This window comes from Mandrillus leucophaeus, unplaced genomic scaffold (assembly GCF_000951045.1).
Source record: "Mandrillus leucophaeus isolate KB7577 unplaced genomic scaffold, Mleu.le_1.0 Scaffold1683, whole genome shotgun sequence".
NCBI classification, from domain to species: domain Eukaryota; kingdom Metazoa; phylum Chordata; class Mammalia; order Primates; family Cercopithecidae; genus Mandrillus; species Mandrillus leucophaeus.
This window is the reverse complement of record NW_012101680.1, coordinates 19,988-37,096: the sequence shown is the minus strand read 5'-3', so window position 1 is coordinate 37,096 and position 17,109 is coordinate 19,988. Positions and strand designations below refer to the sequence as shown.

The 17,109-nt window shown below is 41.2% G+C and overlaps 1 protein-coding gene across 1 annotated transcript in view; it reads right to left on the bottom strand.

Moving 5' to 3' along the window:
• Positions 1 to 11,068, bottom strand: part of LOC105537076 (ankyrin repeat domain-containing protein 18B-like) — a 47,967-nt gene extending 36,899 nt beyond the window's left edge. The window contains 3 exon segments of the mRNA XM_011976547.1: positions 121 to 429; positions 6,966 to 7,041; positions 10,926 to 11,068. Of these exon segments, the coding sequence (XP_011831937.1) occupies positions 121 to 429; positions 6,966 to 7,041; positions 10,926 to 11,068 (528 nt within the window).
• Between the last annotated feature and the right edge of the window lie 6,041 nt (positions 11,069 to 17,109).

The following is a 17,109-nucleotide window of genomic DNA, read 5'->3' as shown; positions in this document are numbered from 1 at the left end:
TGGCCTAGGAGGCCCCGGATAGCCAGCGCGCCCAGACTGAGGGTCCCCAGGACGTGCCTCCCGCCCCACTCCTCCACCGCAGGGAGTTCGGGGCTGCTGGCATGGGCACTAGGCAGTCACCCCGATGGGGTTGAGCGCCAGGTTCTCAGTTCTCGACCCTGTGCAGCCGCCGCCGCCGGGCAGAATGCCTGGCTTGGCCGCGGCCCCCGGTACACCTGGTCCTGGTTCTGCGATGCTGGGAGTGCGAGCAGGCTCGGGAGTTGCCAGGCGGCTGCTGCCTGCACACAGAGCGGACTGCAGCTTGGGCGCCCAGGCTGCAGAACATGGTCTGGGTGGGCTCCGGATGCGAGCGCGCCAGGCCTGTTGGCCCCCAACTGGACCCGCCCCGCTCCTCCTCTGCTGGAGCCTGGAGCAGCTGGAATGGCCACTCTGCAGTCACCGGGGATGGAGTTAAGTTTTCTTATCCCACGCATGCACACAAAAAGGTAACTATTATCTGAGGTAATTAACGCGTTGTTTGACTACATTTTGGTAATCATTTCAGAATGTGCATATAGATATAAACACATCACACTTTACACCTTGAATGTGTACAATTTTTATTTCTCTATTATACCTCAGTAAAGCTGAAAAAATTAACAGGATTGAAAGGATAACAGTTCTATAGTAGTAGTTGGACACTTCAATACCTTATCTTAATTAATGGATAGAAAAACCAGATAGAAGCTTCATGAGAAATGGAAGACTTGAACAACCGTATAAGCCATTTAGAGCTAATATACACATATACAGAACAGTCCACCCAACAACAGCAGAATATACATTCTTTTCAGGCGGATATGGAACTTTCTCTAGGATAGGCCATATCTTCGTCCGCAAAATAGGTCCTAAAATGACTTTTAAATCATTTTAAAAAGCTTGAAATAATACCAAATATAATTTACAACCACAATGGAAGAAACAACAGATACATAAAAAATGAAAACTCGAAAATTCACAAATACGTGGAAATTAAACAATACACTCTTAAACTACCAGTGAGTGAAGGAATAAATCACAAGTGAAGTTATAAAACATCTTGAGACAAAATAAAAACAAAATATACCAAAATGTATCGAATACAGTGAAAGTAGAGTTCAAAGGAAAATGTATGAATATAAACAACTACATTTAAGAAAAAAATCTCAAATCAGTAACCTCATTCTATACCTAAGGGCGGTAGAAAAAAACCAAACAAACAAAAAAGACTAAATCCAAAGCTAGAAGAAGGAAAGAAATAATAAAGATTAGCGCATAAATCAATAAATTAGAAGGTTGGAAAGCAGCAGAAATAAACATAGCTAAAAGTTGATTCTTTGAAAGATCAAACCTTTCACTATATTGACTGAACAAAAGATGGAAGACTCAGTATTAAAATCATAAATGAAAGTGGCACCATTACTACCAACTTTACAGAAATAAAAAAAGGATTATAGGACTACACTATAAAAATTCTGGACGATGACATTGAAAAAACCCTTCTAGACATTGGCTTAGGTGAGGATTTCATGACTGAGAACCCAAAAGCAAATGCAAGAAAAACAAAGATAAATAGGTGGGATTTAGTTAAACTAAAGAGCTTTTTCACGGCAAAAGGAACAGTCAGCAGAGTAAACAGACAATCCACAGAATGGTAGAAAATCTTCACAATCTGTATATCTGATAAAAGACTAATATCCAGAATCTACAATGAGCTCAAACAAATTAGCAAGAAAAACAAACAAACAAACAAAAAATCCCATCAAAAAGTAGGCTAAGGACATGAATAGACAATTCTTTGGCCACTTTTTAATAGCGTTTTTCTCTTGTAAATTTATTTAAGTTCCTTATGTTGAATGCTAGACCTTTATCAGATACATAGTTTGTAAATGTTTTTTCATTCTGTAGGTTGTCTATTCACTCTATCGATAATTTCTTTTGCCGAGCAGAAGCTTTTAAGTTTAATTAGATCCCACTTGTCAATATTTGCATTTGTTGTAATTGTTTTTGGTGACTTTATCATGAAATATTTGCCTGTTTCTATGTCCAGGATGGTATTGCCTAGGTTGTCTTCCAGGACTTTATAGTTTTGGGTTTTACATTTAAGTCTTTAACCCATCTTGAGATGATTTTTGTATATGGTGTAAGGAAGAAGTCCGGCTTCAATCTTCTTCATATGGCTAGCCAGTTATCCGAGAACGGTTTATTGAATTGGGAGTCTTTTCCCTGTTGTTTGTTTTTGCCAGCTTTGTCAAAGATTAGATAGTTGTAGGTGTGTGATCTTATTTCTGATATCTATTCTCTTGGTGAGTGTGTCTGTTTTTGTACCAGTATCATGCTGTTTTAGTTACTGTAGTGCTGTAGTATAGTTTGAAGTCAGGTAATGTGATGCCTCAAGCTTTGTTCTTTTTGCTTAGGATTGCCTTGGCTGCTTAGATTCTTTCTTGGTTCTACATGAATTATTAAATAGCTTTTTCCAGTTCCATGAAGCATGTCATTGGTAGTTTAATAGGAATAGCTTTGGGCAGTATGGCCATTTAAATGATATTAATTCCTTCTCTCCATTAACATGGAATAATTTTTCATTTCTTTGTGTCTTCTCTGACTTCTTTGAGCAGTGTTTTGTAATTTTCATTGTAAAGATCTTTCAGTTCCATGATTAGCTGTATTCCTAGGTATTTTATTCTTTTTGTGGAAATTGTGAATAAAATTGCCTTTCCAATTTGGCTCTCAGTTTGGCTTTTCCTGGTGTATAGGAATGCTAGCAAATTTTGTATATTGATTTTTTTATCCTGAAACTTTGTGGAAGTTGTTTATCAGCTTAAGGAGCTTCTTGGGTAACAGCTATAGGGTTTAGATAAGAGAATTATGTTGTCTGCAAACAGAGGTAGTTGGACTTCTCTTTCTATTTAAATACCCTTTATTTCTTTCTCTTGTCTGATTTCTCGAGCAAGGACTTCTAATACTGTGTTCTATAGGAGTGGTGAGACAGTTTCAAGGAGAATGCTTCCAGGGTTTGCTCACTCAGTATAATGTTGGCTGTGAGTTTGTCATAGGTGGCTTTTATTATTTTGAGGTGTGTTCCTTCAATACCTCATTTGTTGAGAGTTTTTAACATGAAGCATTATTGAATTTTACTGAAAGCCTTTTCTGCACCTAGTGAGACAATCACATGGTTCTTGTCTTAGTTTTATTTATGTTATGAATCACATTTTATTGATTTGCCCACGAGGGACCAACCTTCCATTCCAGGGAAAAAGCCTGCTTCACTGTGGTGAATTACCCTTTTATGTGCTGCTGGATTCGGTTTGCAAGGATTTTGTTGTAGATTATTGAATGGATGTTCATCAAGGATACTGGCCTGAAGCTTTCTTTTTTTGTTGTGTCACTACCAGGCGTTGGTATCAGGATCATGCTGGCCTCGTCGAACAAGTTGGGGAGGAGTCCCTTCTCTATTTCTTGAAATCGTTTTAGTAGGAGTGGTACTGGCTCCTCTTTGTACATCTGTTAAAATTTGACTGTTAATCTATCAGGTCCTGGGCTTTTTTGGGGGGTTGGTAGGCTATTTACTACTGATTCAATTTTTGGAGCTCATAATTGGTCTGTTCAGAGACTGAATTTCTTCCTGGTTCAGTCTTGAGAGGATGTATGTGTCCAGGAATTTATCCATCTCTTCTAGGGTTTATAGTTTGTGTGTCTATACACACAAAAAGGTGTTCATAGTAGTTGCTGATTGTTATTTTTGTTTCTGTGGCATCAGTGGTAACATTCCCTTCATCATTTCTGATTGTGTTTATTTGAATTCTGTTTTCTTCATTAGTCTAGCTAGCGCCTATCTATCTTAATTTTTTCAAAAAACCTTGATTAAGTGATCTTTTGAACAGTTTTTCATGTCTCAATGTTTTTCAGTTCACCTCTGATTTTATTTATTTCTTGTCTTCTGCAAGCTTTGTGGTTGATTTCTTCTTGCTTCTGTGATTCTTTCAGTTGTAATGTTAGGTTGTTAATTTAAGATCTTTCTAACTTTTTGATGTGGGCATTACTTCTTATGCCCTACCCTAACTTACCTCCTTCTCCTAGAAAACTCAGAACCATGCTTTCTAAACCAATTCAAACTTTCTCAGTGAATCAACCTGGTCTCCCTGAGGCAAAGTTAGCAATTTTCCGTTTGACATGGTTTGCTTTCTCTGTAAGAATGTCTAACGCAACAATGCAAGTGTTTTATTCCCTCCTGGATATGCGGGGAACTCCTTTTGGCTGAGACCAAGACTTAAAACTTTGTTCTTTCAACGTTAATGAAGATCTACTTAGAAAGTCTCCATTTTTACAAGAAAGGTATATAAATACCAATGAAAATAAATATAAAGTTATATGACATACAATTATATTGTGAAAAGGCTGAATAAATAAATGAACCAACCTCTAAGAAAGAAAGAAGATGATATAAAATGATATATAAATGAAAAACCTGAGCTGGTATGGCATAATTAATGAAGGGGGCCTGCCCCTCCACACCTATGGGTATTTCTCACAAGGTGGAGACGAGAGACTGTGAAAAGAAATAAGACACAAAGTATAGAGGAAGAAAAGTGGGCCCAGGGGACTGGCACTCAGCAAGTGAGGGCCTGCACCGGTACTGGTCTCTGAGTTCTCTCAGTATTTATTGATCACTGTTTCTACTATCTTGGCGAGGGGGATGTGGCAGGACTATAGGGTAATGGTGGGGGAGGGTCAGTAGGAAAACATGTGGGCAAAGGAATCTGTGTCATAAATAAGTTTAAGGAAAGGTGCTGTGCCTGGATGTGCACGTAGGCCACATTTATGTTTAACTTTACACAAACATCTCAGTGCAGTAAAGAGCAGTATTGCCACCAGCATGTCTCACCTCCAGCCATAGGGTGGTTTTCTCCTATCTCAGTAAATAGAATGTATGGTCAGGTTTTACACTGAGACATTCCATTCCCAGTGATGAGCAGGAGACAGATGCTTCCTCTTATCTCAACTGCAAAGAGGCCTTCCTCTTGCACTAATCCTCCTCAGCACAGACCCTTTACGGGTGTCAGGCTGGGAGACTGTAAGGTCTTTCCCTTCCCACGAGGCCATTTCTCAGGTTGTCTCGGGGTGGAAAACCGGGAAAATACCCAGGCTTTCTTGAGCAGAGGTCCCTGTGGCTTTCTGCAGTGCATTGTGTCCCTGGTTAATAGAGAACGGAGAATGCCGATGACTTTTACCAAGCATACTGCCTGCACACACATTTTTAACAAAGCACATCCTGCACAGCCCTATATTCCCTAAACCTTGAGTCAATACAGCACATGTTTCTGTGAGCACAGGGTTGGGGCTAAGGTTACAGATTAACAGCATCTCAAAACAAGAATTTTTCTTAGTACAGATCAAAATGGAGTTTCTTATGTCTTCCTTTTTCTACATAGACACAGTAACAGTTGGATCTCTCTTTCTTTCCCCCACAATTAATGTACCAGTAAAGTACGTGCATTGCAGAAGTGGCAGGAAAACTGCATACAGGGTGATACCTGACCAAAAGCTTTAAGGAAAGGTCAGATCTCTGTATGGAGATTGGAAGGGGAGACAAGGAGAGGCTAGAAAATATACATTGTTTGATCTATACCCTTAAAAGGAATTAAAGAGGACTCAGGAAAACATGGTCTGCTTTAGGAGAAGGACACATGTTCCATGCTGGCCAAGGCTCAGAGCATCCCTACCTTCTCCAGGAGGAAATGGGAGGCAAAGGAGCAGGCAGACTGCAGCATGGCCAGGTCAGCACCGGGCACCCAGGCCAAGCCAGGTGGGCTCCATTGTACAGGTAGGGAGGAGCCACTGCAGGGTGGGCTTTATTAATTGGTTTGTTTTGTTTTCTTTAGTAACAAAGACACATGATCAAAGTTGACCTTTGCAGGTGTTGCTGCAGCTGAACATAGGATAGATAAAACCAGTGTTTTAAAAATTATGTTGTATAGAGCACTAGCCCCAGTGAGATATTAGTGGAACACACAGGCGCGCGCGTGCGCACACACACACACACACTCATACTGAGCCCAGATTATTCTGGCAAATGCTGGGTTAAGCAAACCAAAAGAAACATCCTTAGTGCTGGACTTCTCAGAACCTGGAATGTGGCTATATGACTCATAAAACAGCAAGGTTAAGATAGAGCATGTCATTTTTTCCAGAAATGTTGAAACACTTTCCTTCCCTTGGCTTCAGTGTCACCTTCTTTCTCCTGGTTCTCTATCAACCTCTTTGGCTGCTCCTTCTTGATTTCCTTCTTGACAATCTGCTGCTGCTCAGCCATTCTCTTTTCATTCCCTGTGGATTTCTCAAGTGTGTTTCTATTCCTGCAGATTAAACTTTCCTCGTTTTTCCTGACACCTCTCCTTGTCTGACCCTCCCCCGTTCTGAGGCAGGTGTTCTATCTGTGTGCGCTTTTGGTATCCTGGGATGCTCCCAGCGTGTTCCCTGACACACTCCATCAGGTTTTCTCCCCGAGACTCTGCGAGGGCAGCAGCCTTGTCTCCACTGTTCCTTCAACGCTCAGCACATAACACAGAAGCTGACTCCATAACATTTAGTTGGTCAGCTGAGACTAAATGTATGTTCCTCTAGATCTTAAAAAGTTGAAAAAGCAACATAGCGCAATAGTCAAAATAAGTCTCTTTACTCAAGAGTTCTCTGTATATGCACAATAGTTTGAAGTCATTATTAGGCAAAGTGAAACAGAAACTGTCACAAAGTTCCCTAAGATAAAATTATTTTGCTTTAATCTTCAATTCATCATGTGAGATGATCAAGACCATGTGTTATTGTAAATATTTCTAGCTTACAACACAACAACCTGATTTTTATTGTTTGAAATAACCACAATATAAATCAGTTAACTACAAATTTTATAAATAATCCTTTCAAATAAAATTCTGTCTAAATTTTACATTACTCATATATTCAAATGATAACATGCTCATAGGCTTTTCCAATACCTCAGTCAAAACATTGTACTGATTCCAGCTGTGGGAACAGTATCTGAGAGTTATGTTACAGATGGGGAAAAGGTACTTACCTGACATTGGCCTTTGCACGACTGTGCCCTTTTGGGTCAGCGAAAAGCTGTTCCCTTAAAATCCTAAAATCTGTTCTGTCAGGTCTGAAGGGTGGGTGGGAAACACAGCTTTTAAAATGTTAGCCACAGATGTTTTATTCCTTGCTTAAAGCAGTGACTAGATAAAGGTCACCAGAAGAGTCTCTAGTGTTTCTTCAGAAGCAGCATGCCGGAGAGCATCTTCCTGAAACACTCCCCTATCTCTACCCAAAACCACCTTAGGTAGGAAAGTCAAAACTCAGCAGGCTGAGGAGATCCAAGGGGATCACTGAGCTCTGAGGCTTATGAGAGAAGAGAGAGGTCTAAGATTTTTGTGTATAAATTTATGGGTTACAAGTGCCATTTTGCTGTCAGCATGGATGGCATAGTGAAGTCAGGGCCTTTAGGGTATCCATCACTGGAATAATGCACATCGTACCCGTTAAGTAATTTCTCACTGTTCACCCCGTCCATCCCCTCACCCTGCTGAGTCTCCACTATCATTCCACTCTCTACATCAATACCTACACATCTTTTAGCACCCACTTATGAGTGATAAAATATGACGTTTACTCTGTGTCTGGCTTGCTTCACGTAAAGGCTTCCAGTTCCATCCATGTGCCTGCAAAAGATACTTTTTGTGCCTGAATAGTATTTCATTGTGTATATTTTCTACATTTTCTCCTCCAATCACCTGTTGATGGACATTTAGGTTGATTTTATATCTGTGCTACTGTGAATAGTGTTGCAACAAACATACAAGTACAGATATCTTTCTGATACATTGACTTCTTTTCCTTTGCGTACTCAGTGGTGGGATTGCTGAATCAGACAGAGCCAATTGATAATCAGTAATGGTGGCCAATAACCAGCTAGAAACAAAGTACTTAGCAGGGCCTGAAAATGCCAAAACCCCGAGGCCACTGACCTTCAAAAACTTCAACAGCCCTGAGTGAAACGTCCAAACACATTTATCCACCGTTCCAAGACCCTTTATTGTCTGTCTTCCGTGCATCTTAGAAGTCTCTTTTTACCACAGTCTGTATACTGCATGAGCCTTATACAGACAGTGTGTACCTGAAACTCAGGTAGTTTATATGAAACTCATTTATATGAAACTACCTGACACTCCAAGGCATCTTATACTATGTATTCAACCATGTATCCCTAGTACCTAGCACAGTCCTGGCATAGAGTTTGCTACTAAACGTTTGCGGAATGAAGTAATTATCTTGTACCCATGTTCCAAGTTTTAAGGTGATTTCTCACTAAAAATGAAGTATTACAGTTCACAAATAATCTACTTCCTTTTTTACAGATGGGATTAATTTTAATCTTATCCCCTAATAACATTATTTTCATTTACTTCCATCTAAATACACTGTCCTAAGAGAGCAATAAGAAGGAGAGTTGAAGCTGGAGCTTGAAGAATTGTACAGGGTCCACACTGTGGCCTGGGGTGCATCGCCCACCTGAGCTTCATCTGTTAGGTATGTCAGGGAAGATAAACAGGTGAGAGTGGCCTCATCAGAGGACCCCAGATCTCTGGCTTCCCCGTCGGGCAAGTGCACCTCTGTGAACAAGGTCTTCAGAGCCAGATGACAAGAACGGTCCAAGCAGTCCACCAGGGAAACCTGGGCCCAGTGTACATCAATGCAGAGCATCAAGCACAGCATAACAGGAGTACAGTTGCCTAGTCCTGTTCAGAGATAACTGCATCCCACACACTGTAAAATGAGGAAATGCAGAGAAACAGATGTAGCTGAAGAAGACAGCAGGAGCAACAAGGAGGGACAACCATGAACTAGGAGGGCACCATGCCAGAGACACCTGGACCCCACGCTAGGCTCAGTGCCTGTTATACTCTTGGGACCCAGCACTTTCCCTCTCCATCACGTGGCATACTTGGCGTTATTTGTTGTTTAAAATATTGTCCTTAGTTTTCACCTTTCCTAGGAGACACAGGCAGACCCTGTGACACTACAGCTCCTGACACACAGTAGGGGCATCACAAACATCGGCTGGGTTCACACACTCTTGCCTTCTGAAAGCTTCTTGTCAAGCCTTCAGTGAAAAGGAATTGCTGATTGAGCAAGAATTAAGCTTCTAGAGACTCCTGGATCCATTGAGACAAGGTGAGATTTGTTTACTGCCATATTCCTAGCTGATAGCATACTGTAGTCACTTAATAAATGTTTGTTAAATAAGTGAGTGAATTGATTCATACATCTTACTTAGCTATATGTTTTCTGAGTAAAACTGATACATTTAATACTTTACTTCTGGTATAATTTTACTTCACTTATTCAACGAACCTGACAATTCAACTAGGTGCCAGGCACACAGCTGCTGAAGAAAAAGAGGTATAAGATACAGTTCCTGTCTACATGAAAGCCACAGTCTAAAAAGTAGAAACATATGAACAAATTATAACAATAAATTGGCTGAATTCAAAATCATAGGGGTTTGTTTCTATTTTAAACAGCTCTAGTCAGGAAGTGTTAGAAAGTTCTAAACAGGAAATGTTGCAACACACCATCTAAGCATGAAGCAGAAGCCACCCATAATTGAGTTTGCTACCACCAACCCCAACAGCAAGAATTCCAGTCCTGCTGCTGCAACCTAAGTGTCACTCTGATTTTATTCCTGCTGTGTAACCCGGTTTCAGACACTCTGATTTTATTCCTGCTGTGTAACCCGGTTTCAGACACTCTGATTTTATTCCTGCTGTGTAACCCAGTTTCAGACACTCTGATTTTATTCCTGCTGTGTAACCCAGTTTCAGACATTCTGATTTTATTCCTGCTGTGTAACCCGGTTTCAGACACTCTGGTTGTCACTTAATGTTCTAAAAAGGTATTAAAGAGAAAATATTATTATGGTGATGAGCCCATTCACTGTAGCCATCTCAACATCATACCAATTATAAGGCCTATCATGTAAAAATAAAACTGTTTAATTTATTTATCCAGATATCAGTGTTACATAAACATATTTGCCATCAGACTTTGGATTTATGGGTTAAATAGCATATAAATGTGATTAGAGGCTTAAAATTTACACCTTTCTGGTTCTCTCAAATTTTTTTTCAAAATAGCATATGCCTTTCTAAACAATTGTTAGTATATTTAAAAAAATAAACATTAAACTGTATATTTTCCAAAAACAAAATACAGCTCCCATTGGTAAATGATGATGTTGAGATCCAACAGACAACTTCTCTTGGGAACCATTTAATCACTGCTCACTTTTACATATGTCCAGAAATGTCAATGGCTTTAAAATATGGAAGTATATTACACAACTTAACTTACACTTATTCAGTATTGTGCAATATTTAGTACTTGTTCTAGCTCTCTCTTGCTGAATAGTAAGCCATTGCAAAACTTAAGGAATTACTTATTGTTTAATATTGTTTATTGCCATTATTTGTTTAGTAATTTTAAATAACATTATTTCTCATGGTTTTGTGGGTTGACGGGCGCTACAAAAGTTCTTTTGGAGTCTTTCTTGCAGCTGCGGTTGGTTGGCTGCTGCTGAAGTCCCCTGAAAGCTCAGCAAGGCTAAAGAGCCTGGACGGGCTACTCGCCTGGCTGGCAGTGCACACGGGCTGTTGTGTGTGGTGGTTACTCGCCTGGCTGGCAGTGCACACGGGCTGTTGTGTGTGATGGTTACTCGCCTGGCTGGCAGTGCACACGGGCTGTTGTGTGTGATGGTTACTCGCCTGGCTGGCAGTGCACACGGGCTGTTGTGTGTGGTGGTTACTCGCCTGGCTGGCAGTGCACACGGGCTGTTGTGTGTGGTGGTTACTCACCTGGCTGGCAGTGCACACTGGCTGCTGTGTGTGATGGTTACTCGCCTGGCTGGCAGTGCACACGGGCTGTTGTGTGTGGTGGTTACTCGCCTGGCTGGCAGTGCATATTGGCTGCTGTGTGTGATGCCTGTCTGACTCTCCATGTTACCTGGAGTCCCCTGAAAGCTCAGCTAGGCTAAAGAGCCTAGATGGGTTACTCGCCTGGCTGTCAGTGCACATTGGCTGCTGCGTGTGGTCCTGTCTGACTCTCCATGTTACCTGGAGTCCTCACGACATAGTAGTTGGTCCCAAGACACACAGGCAAATACCACACAGCTTCTTATGACCTGGCCTTGGAGGTCCTAGAGTATGACTTCTGCTGCGTCCTGTTGGTAAAGCAAGTCATTGTGAGCAGCACAGATTCAAGAAATGGGAGACTAGACTCTACCTGTTAATGTAAAGAGCAGCATGAGCATGCAGGGAGGAAAGAAATTGAGGGCATCATCTTGAAGACTATCTTATCACACCATTATTCCAACTAATGGACATTATGTTTTAGATGGGTAGTACGAGCTACTCATCTCTCCCCCAGAAACCCAAGCTAGGCATGGACATATTGAAAAGAATGTCAGTACCATTGAACACCTAGAAATATCACATGTGATGACTCAGGTTAATTCAGTCTGTCAATTACATCAATATAATTCCCTTCTTGTAACCCTAAATATGGTAACATAGAATTGAATTCTACAAAAGTCTTTCATTTGTTTTCCTATGGAATAATTAACAAACCCAATAAATGTGTAAATAGTATGAAGTCCAATTTATTTTAGATTTATACCTCTTAATTTCAAAGCTTATAGAAATCCAGAGAACCAATCATCATAATCCATAATGCCTGGACCAGAAGTCATTGTTCTAAGAGTATCCTGTGGCACGCTGAAAATGTATTACCAACTAGGAAATTTAAAACTCTTTTGTTGGTGACTTTAAGAGAGCTGACCAGCTCATCAGCACAATTCGCACAGATTAAGAATGGAGGTTACTCTGCTGAGTGTGTTCATAATGATCAGAAAAAAAATCACAAATGAGAAAAGAAGATAGAGAAGGGGAAACATACTGTCAGTCACTAAAATTAAAGTTAATTTTCAAATGGTCTGATTTTGTATTTTTCAAAAGAAAGGCAGCTTATTGTGATAGAATAAGAATCCCATTTGTATGTCTTCTTTTGAGAAGTGTCTGCTTATGTCCCTTGTCAATGTTTTAGTGACATGGTTTTCTTAATGTTCAACATCCCTAATCATCAGAAAAATGCAAATCAATGTAAGATACCATCAGTATTATTCAGTATGGCTACTACTAAAAAGTAAAAAAAATAACAAATTCTGGTTAGACTTCAGAGAAAATAAAATGCTTATACACTGTTGGTGAGAATGTAAATTAGTTCAGCCACTGTGAAAAGCAGTTTGGAGATTTTTCAAAGAATTTAAAACAGAAGTACCATTCAACCAGCAATTCCAGTACTGAGTATATATCCAAAAGAAAATTTAAAATTCTACGAAAAGAAACCCACATGCACTTGTATATTCATCATATTGCTATTCACATTAGGGAAGGCATGAAATTAACTTATGTGTGAATCAATAAACTGAATAGAAATATGTGCTATATAAACACCATAGAATACTATGCACACATTAAAAAGAATACAGTCATGTCCTGTGCGGCACCATGGATACGTCTGGAGGCCATTATCCTAGGGAAATTAATAAGGGAACAGAAAACCAAATAACCACGTGTTCTTGCCTATAAGCGGGATCTAAACTTGGGGTCCTCATGAATATAAAGATGTCAACAGTAGACACTGAGAACTACTAGATGAAGGAGGGAAGGAGGAGGGCAGGGGGTGAGAAACTATAGGTGCTATGCTCACCATCTTGGTGATGGGATCAATTATATCCCACATAGCTCAGCATCACACAATATATCCACGTAACAAACCTGAAAACGTACTCCCTGAATCTAAAAAATTTAAAGCAGAGACAGAGTAAGAAGGCAGAATAGAAGCCTACCACACTCATCCCCCACACAAAAACACAAAATTTTCACAACTCACTACATTCAAGAAACACTGTCAAAGGGACCAAGAATTAGGTAAACAATCACAGTACCTGGCATTAACTTCATGTCACTGAAAGAGACATTGGAGAAGACAAAAAAACGACAGTCTAGAAGCACTAATGCCACCTCTTTTCCAACCACCAGTAGTGGCCACATGGTGCAGAGACTGTGTGTTTGCGGGAGGGAGAGCACAGTTTGTGAGGCTTTGCAATAAACTCAGTACTACCCTGTCACAGTGAAAAGCAGAACCAGATTATACTCAGCTGACATCTGCCAATAGAGGGAGAAATTGGATTGGCCCTAGCAAGAGGAAAATCTCCCATCTCAGTGTTGGGCGCTTGAGTCTTTACAAGCCTTGCCATCATGAGTTGACGTGATATTGGACCTTAAGAGAACTGAAGGGGCAATATAGGCCACAAAGGCTTCAATTGTTAGGCAAGTCATACTCTGAACTGAGCTCGGAGCCAGTGGAATGTGGACGGTGGGGAGAATGTGGCCTCCTGAGACAGCAGCCAGAACAGCTAAGGGAGTGCTCACAACACCACGTCCCCACCCAGCAGCAGCCACACAACACAGAGAAACCTGTGAATTTGGGAGAGGGAGAGCACAGTGACTGGGGGACTTAACATTAAAGTCAGTGCTGCCATGTCAGTAAAGACCTGGCAGAATTCCTCACCTGCTGACTGAAGAACCCCTGCACCCAGAATAAAAACAGTGATACCCAGGCAATACTCTGTGGGCACTGGGCTCTGAGAACCGCCAGCTTCAGGTGTGACCCAGCACGTTTCCAGCTGTGGTAGCTACAGTGAAAGACTTCTTCTGTTTGAGAAAAGCAGCGGGGAAAGTAAAGGGAACTCTGCATTGCACCTGATATACCAGCTCAGCCACAGTGGGGTAGAGCACCAAGCAGGTTCTTAGAGTCCCTGAGTCCAGGCCTAGGGGCTTGGTCAGCATTTCTGCACTTGTCCTGGGCCAAAGGTCGAGTTCCAGGCATTGCAGAATTTATCCCAAGCTAACCAAAGAGTCCTTGGGCTTTAAGTGAGAAATTGATGATGATTTGGCAGAATCCCCCCAACCCTGGGCCGGTGGTGTTGGCAGTCATGGAGGAGGCTCCTCTACCTGCAGACAGGGGAAGGAAGAGTAGAAAATACTTTGTCTTACACCCTAAGTGCCAGGTTAGCTACAGTAAAATAGAAGAGCAGGTAAATTTTGAAGATTCTGTGCTTTAATCTCTGGCTCCCAGATAGCATCTATGGACCCACTCGTGGCTAGGGGAACTTGCCGCCCTATAGGCAGAGACACAAACTTGGCTGGCTTTGCCATCTGCTAATCATAGAGTCCTAGGGCTTTGAAAAAACTTACCTGGTAGTCAAGTAGTGGTTACAGGGGGCCTTGGGTAAGACCAAGTTCTGTGCCTACGTCAGGTGTGAACCAGCACAGTCTCATAAATGGCTTAGCACCATCCCATTTGGTACTATCCACATGACAGGGAGTGAGCTCCCATAAGATCTGGTCATTTAAAAGCGTGTAGCAACTCGCCCCTCTGTTTTTCGCTCCTGCTTTTTGCTCTGTGATGTGCAACATTCTGCTTCAACTTTTGCCATGACTGTAAACTTCCAGAGGCCTCCCCAGAAGTGCATGCCAGTGCTATACCTTCTCTACAGCCTATAGAATCATGAGCCACTTAAACCTCCTTTTTAAAAAATAAATTACCCAGTCTCAGGTATTTATAGTGATGCAAAAATAGCTTACTACAGAAAATTGGCACAAAGGAGTGGAAAATTGTTATAAGAATACCTGAAAATGTGGAATCAGCTTTGTAATTGGGTAAACAGGCAGAGGTTGGAAGAGTTTGTAGGACTTAGAAGAAGACAGAAAAATGAGGGAAAGTTGAGATTTTCTTAGAGACTGGTTGAATGGCTGTGACCAAAATGCTGATAGTGATCTGGACAGTGAAGGCTGGCCTGAGGAGGTCTCAGATGAAAATTAGAAACTTATTAGGACCGAAGCAAAGGTCATGCATGTTGTCTTAGCAAAGTGGTTGGCTGAATTTTGGTCATGCCCTAGGGATATATAAAAGTTTGAGTTTGAAAGTGATGATTTAGGGTTTCTGTTGGAAAAATGTCTAAGCAGCAAAGCATTCAAGATGTGGCCTGGCTGCTTCTAACAACCTATGCTCACATGTTGGAGCAAAAAAAGTAAGTTATAACTTATTTTTACTTACAAGGGAAGCATAGTGTAAAGCTTGAAAACTTTGTAGCCTAGTCATGTGGCAGAAAAGTAAGAAGCTTTTATAAGAGAGGAACTCAAGCAGGCTGTGGAGCAACCACTTGTTAGAGATAGTTGTATAATCTAAAAACAAAACAAAACAAAAAAACCAGCAAGTGTTGGTACCAAGACAATGGGAAAGGGGAATTGAAGGCATTTTAGAAATCTAAAAGGCAGGCCCCCCATCAAAGGCCCTGAGGCCTAAAAGAAGAGAATAGTTTCTGGGGTCAGGCCCAGGACCTGCTGCCTTGGGTAGCCTTGGAACATGGCTCCCTGCATCCTGGCCACTGCTCCAGCTCCAGGTGTAGCACAAATTGACCCAGTTACAATTCCAGTCACTGCTTCAGAGGGTGCAAGCCATAAGCCTTGGTAGCTTTCATATGGTGTTAGGCCTATGGGTATACAAAATGCAAGAGTTGACACTTGGGAGCCTCCACCTTTACTTCAAAGAATGTATAAAAAAGCCAGGGTGTGCAGGCAGAAGCATGCTGCAGGGGTGGAGCCCTCATGGAGAACCTCTACTAAAACAATGCAGAGAAGAAATGTAGGGTTACAGTCCTGATGCGGGCTCCCCAATGGGGCATGGCCTAGTAGATCTGTGAGGAGAGGATCACTGTCCTCCAGACCCCAGAATGGTAGATATAGCTACAGCTTGCACCTTGCACCTGGAAAAGCCGGAAGCACACAATACCAGCCAGAGGCACACAACACCAGCCCATGAGAGCAGCTGTGGGGGCTGAACCATGCAAAGCCACAAGGTCTAAACATCCCAAGGCATTAGTGTGCCCTGGAAATGGGATATAGAGTCAAAAATAATTATTTTGGAGCCTTACAATTCAATAACTCCCTTTCTGGGTTTCAGACTTGCATGGGTCCTGTGGCCTCTTTCTTTTTGCTGATTTCTTCCTTTTAGAATAGGAGTATTTACCCAATGCCAATGCCTCATTTGCATCTTGGAAGTACCTAATTTTTTTTTTATTTTACAGGCTTATAGGAGGAATAAACTGGCTTTGTCTTAGATGAGGCTTTTGACTTTTGTGTTAAGGCTGAAATGAGTTAAGACTTTGGGGATTATTGGGAAGTCATGATTGTATTTTGAAATATGAGAAGGATATGAGATTTAGAATGGCCAGGGGCAAAATGATATGGTTTGGATGTGTGTTCCCACCAAAATCTTATATTGAAATGTAATCCTCAATGTTGGAAGTGGGCCTAGTGGGGAGGTGATTGAATCATGAGGGCAGGATTTCCATGAACAGTTTGGCATCATTTCCTTTCGTGCCATTCTCACAATAGTAAGTTTTCGTGAGAGTTGGTTATCTAAAAGTGTGTGTACTACTTCCCCCTGCCCTCGCACTTACCATGGGATGTGCAAGCACTGGATTTATTTTTCACCTTGATTGTCAGTTGTCAGAGGCTTCACCGGAAGCAGAAGCCAGTCCTATGTTTTCTGTACAGCCTGTAGAATCATGAGCCAATTAAACCTATTTCCTTTATAAATTAACCAGTCACCGATTATTTTTATACCAATGTGAGAATGGCCTAATATATCCACCAAAAAGCTATTAGAAGTAATAACTTGAGTAAATTTGCAGAATACAAAATTAACATATACAAATCAGTAGGATCTATATGCCGACAGTCAACAAATTGAAAAAGAATTTTAAAAAGTAATCCTATTTGCAATAGCCACAAATAAAACAAAATGTGTGGGAATTTACCAAAGAAATAAAAGTTCTCAACAATTAAAAATGTAAAACACTGGCCGGGCGCGGTGGCTCACGCCTGTAATCCCAGCACTTTGGGAGGCCGAGGC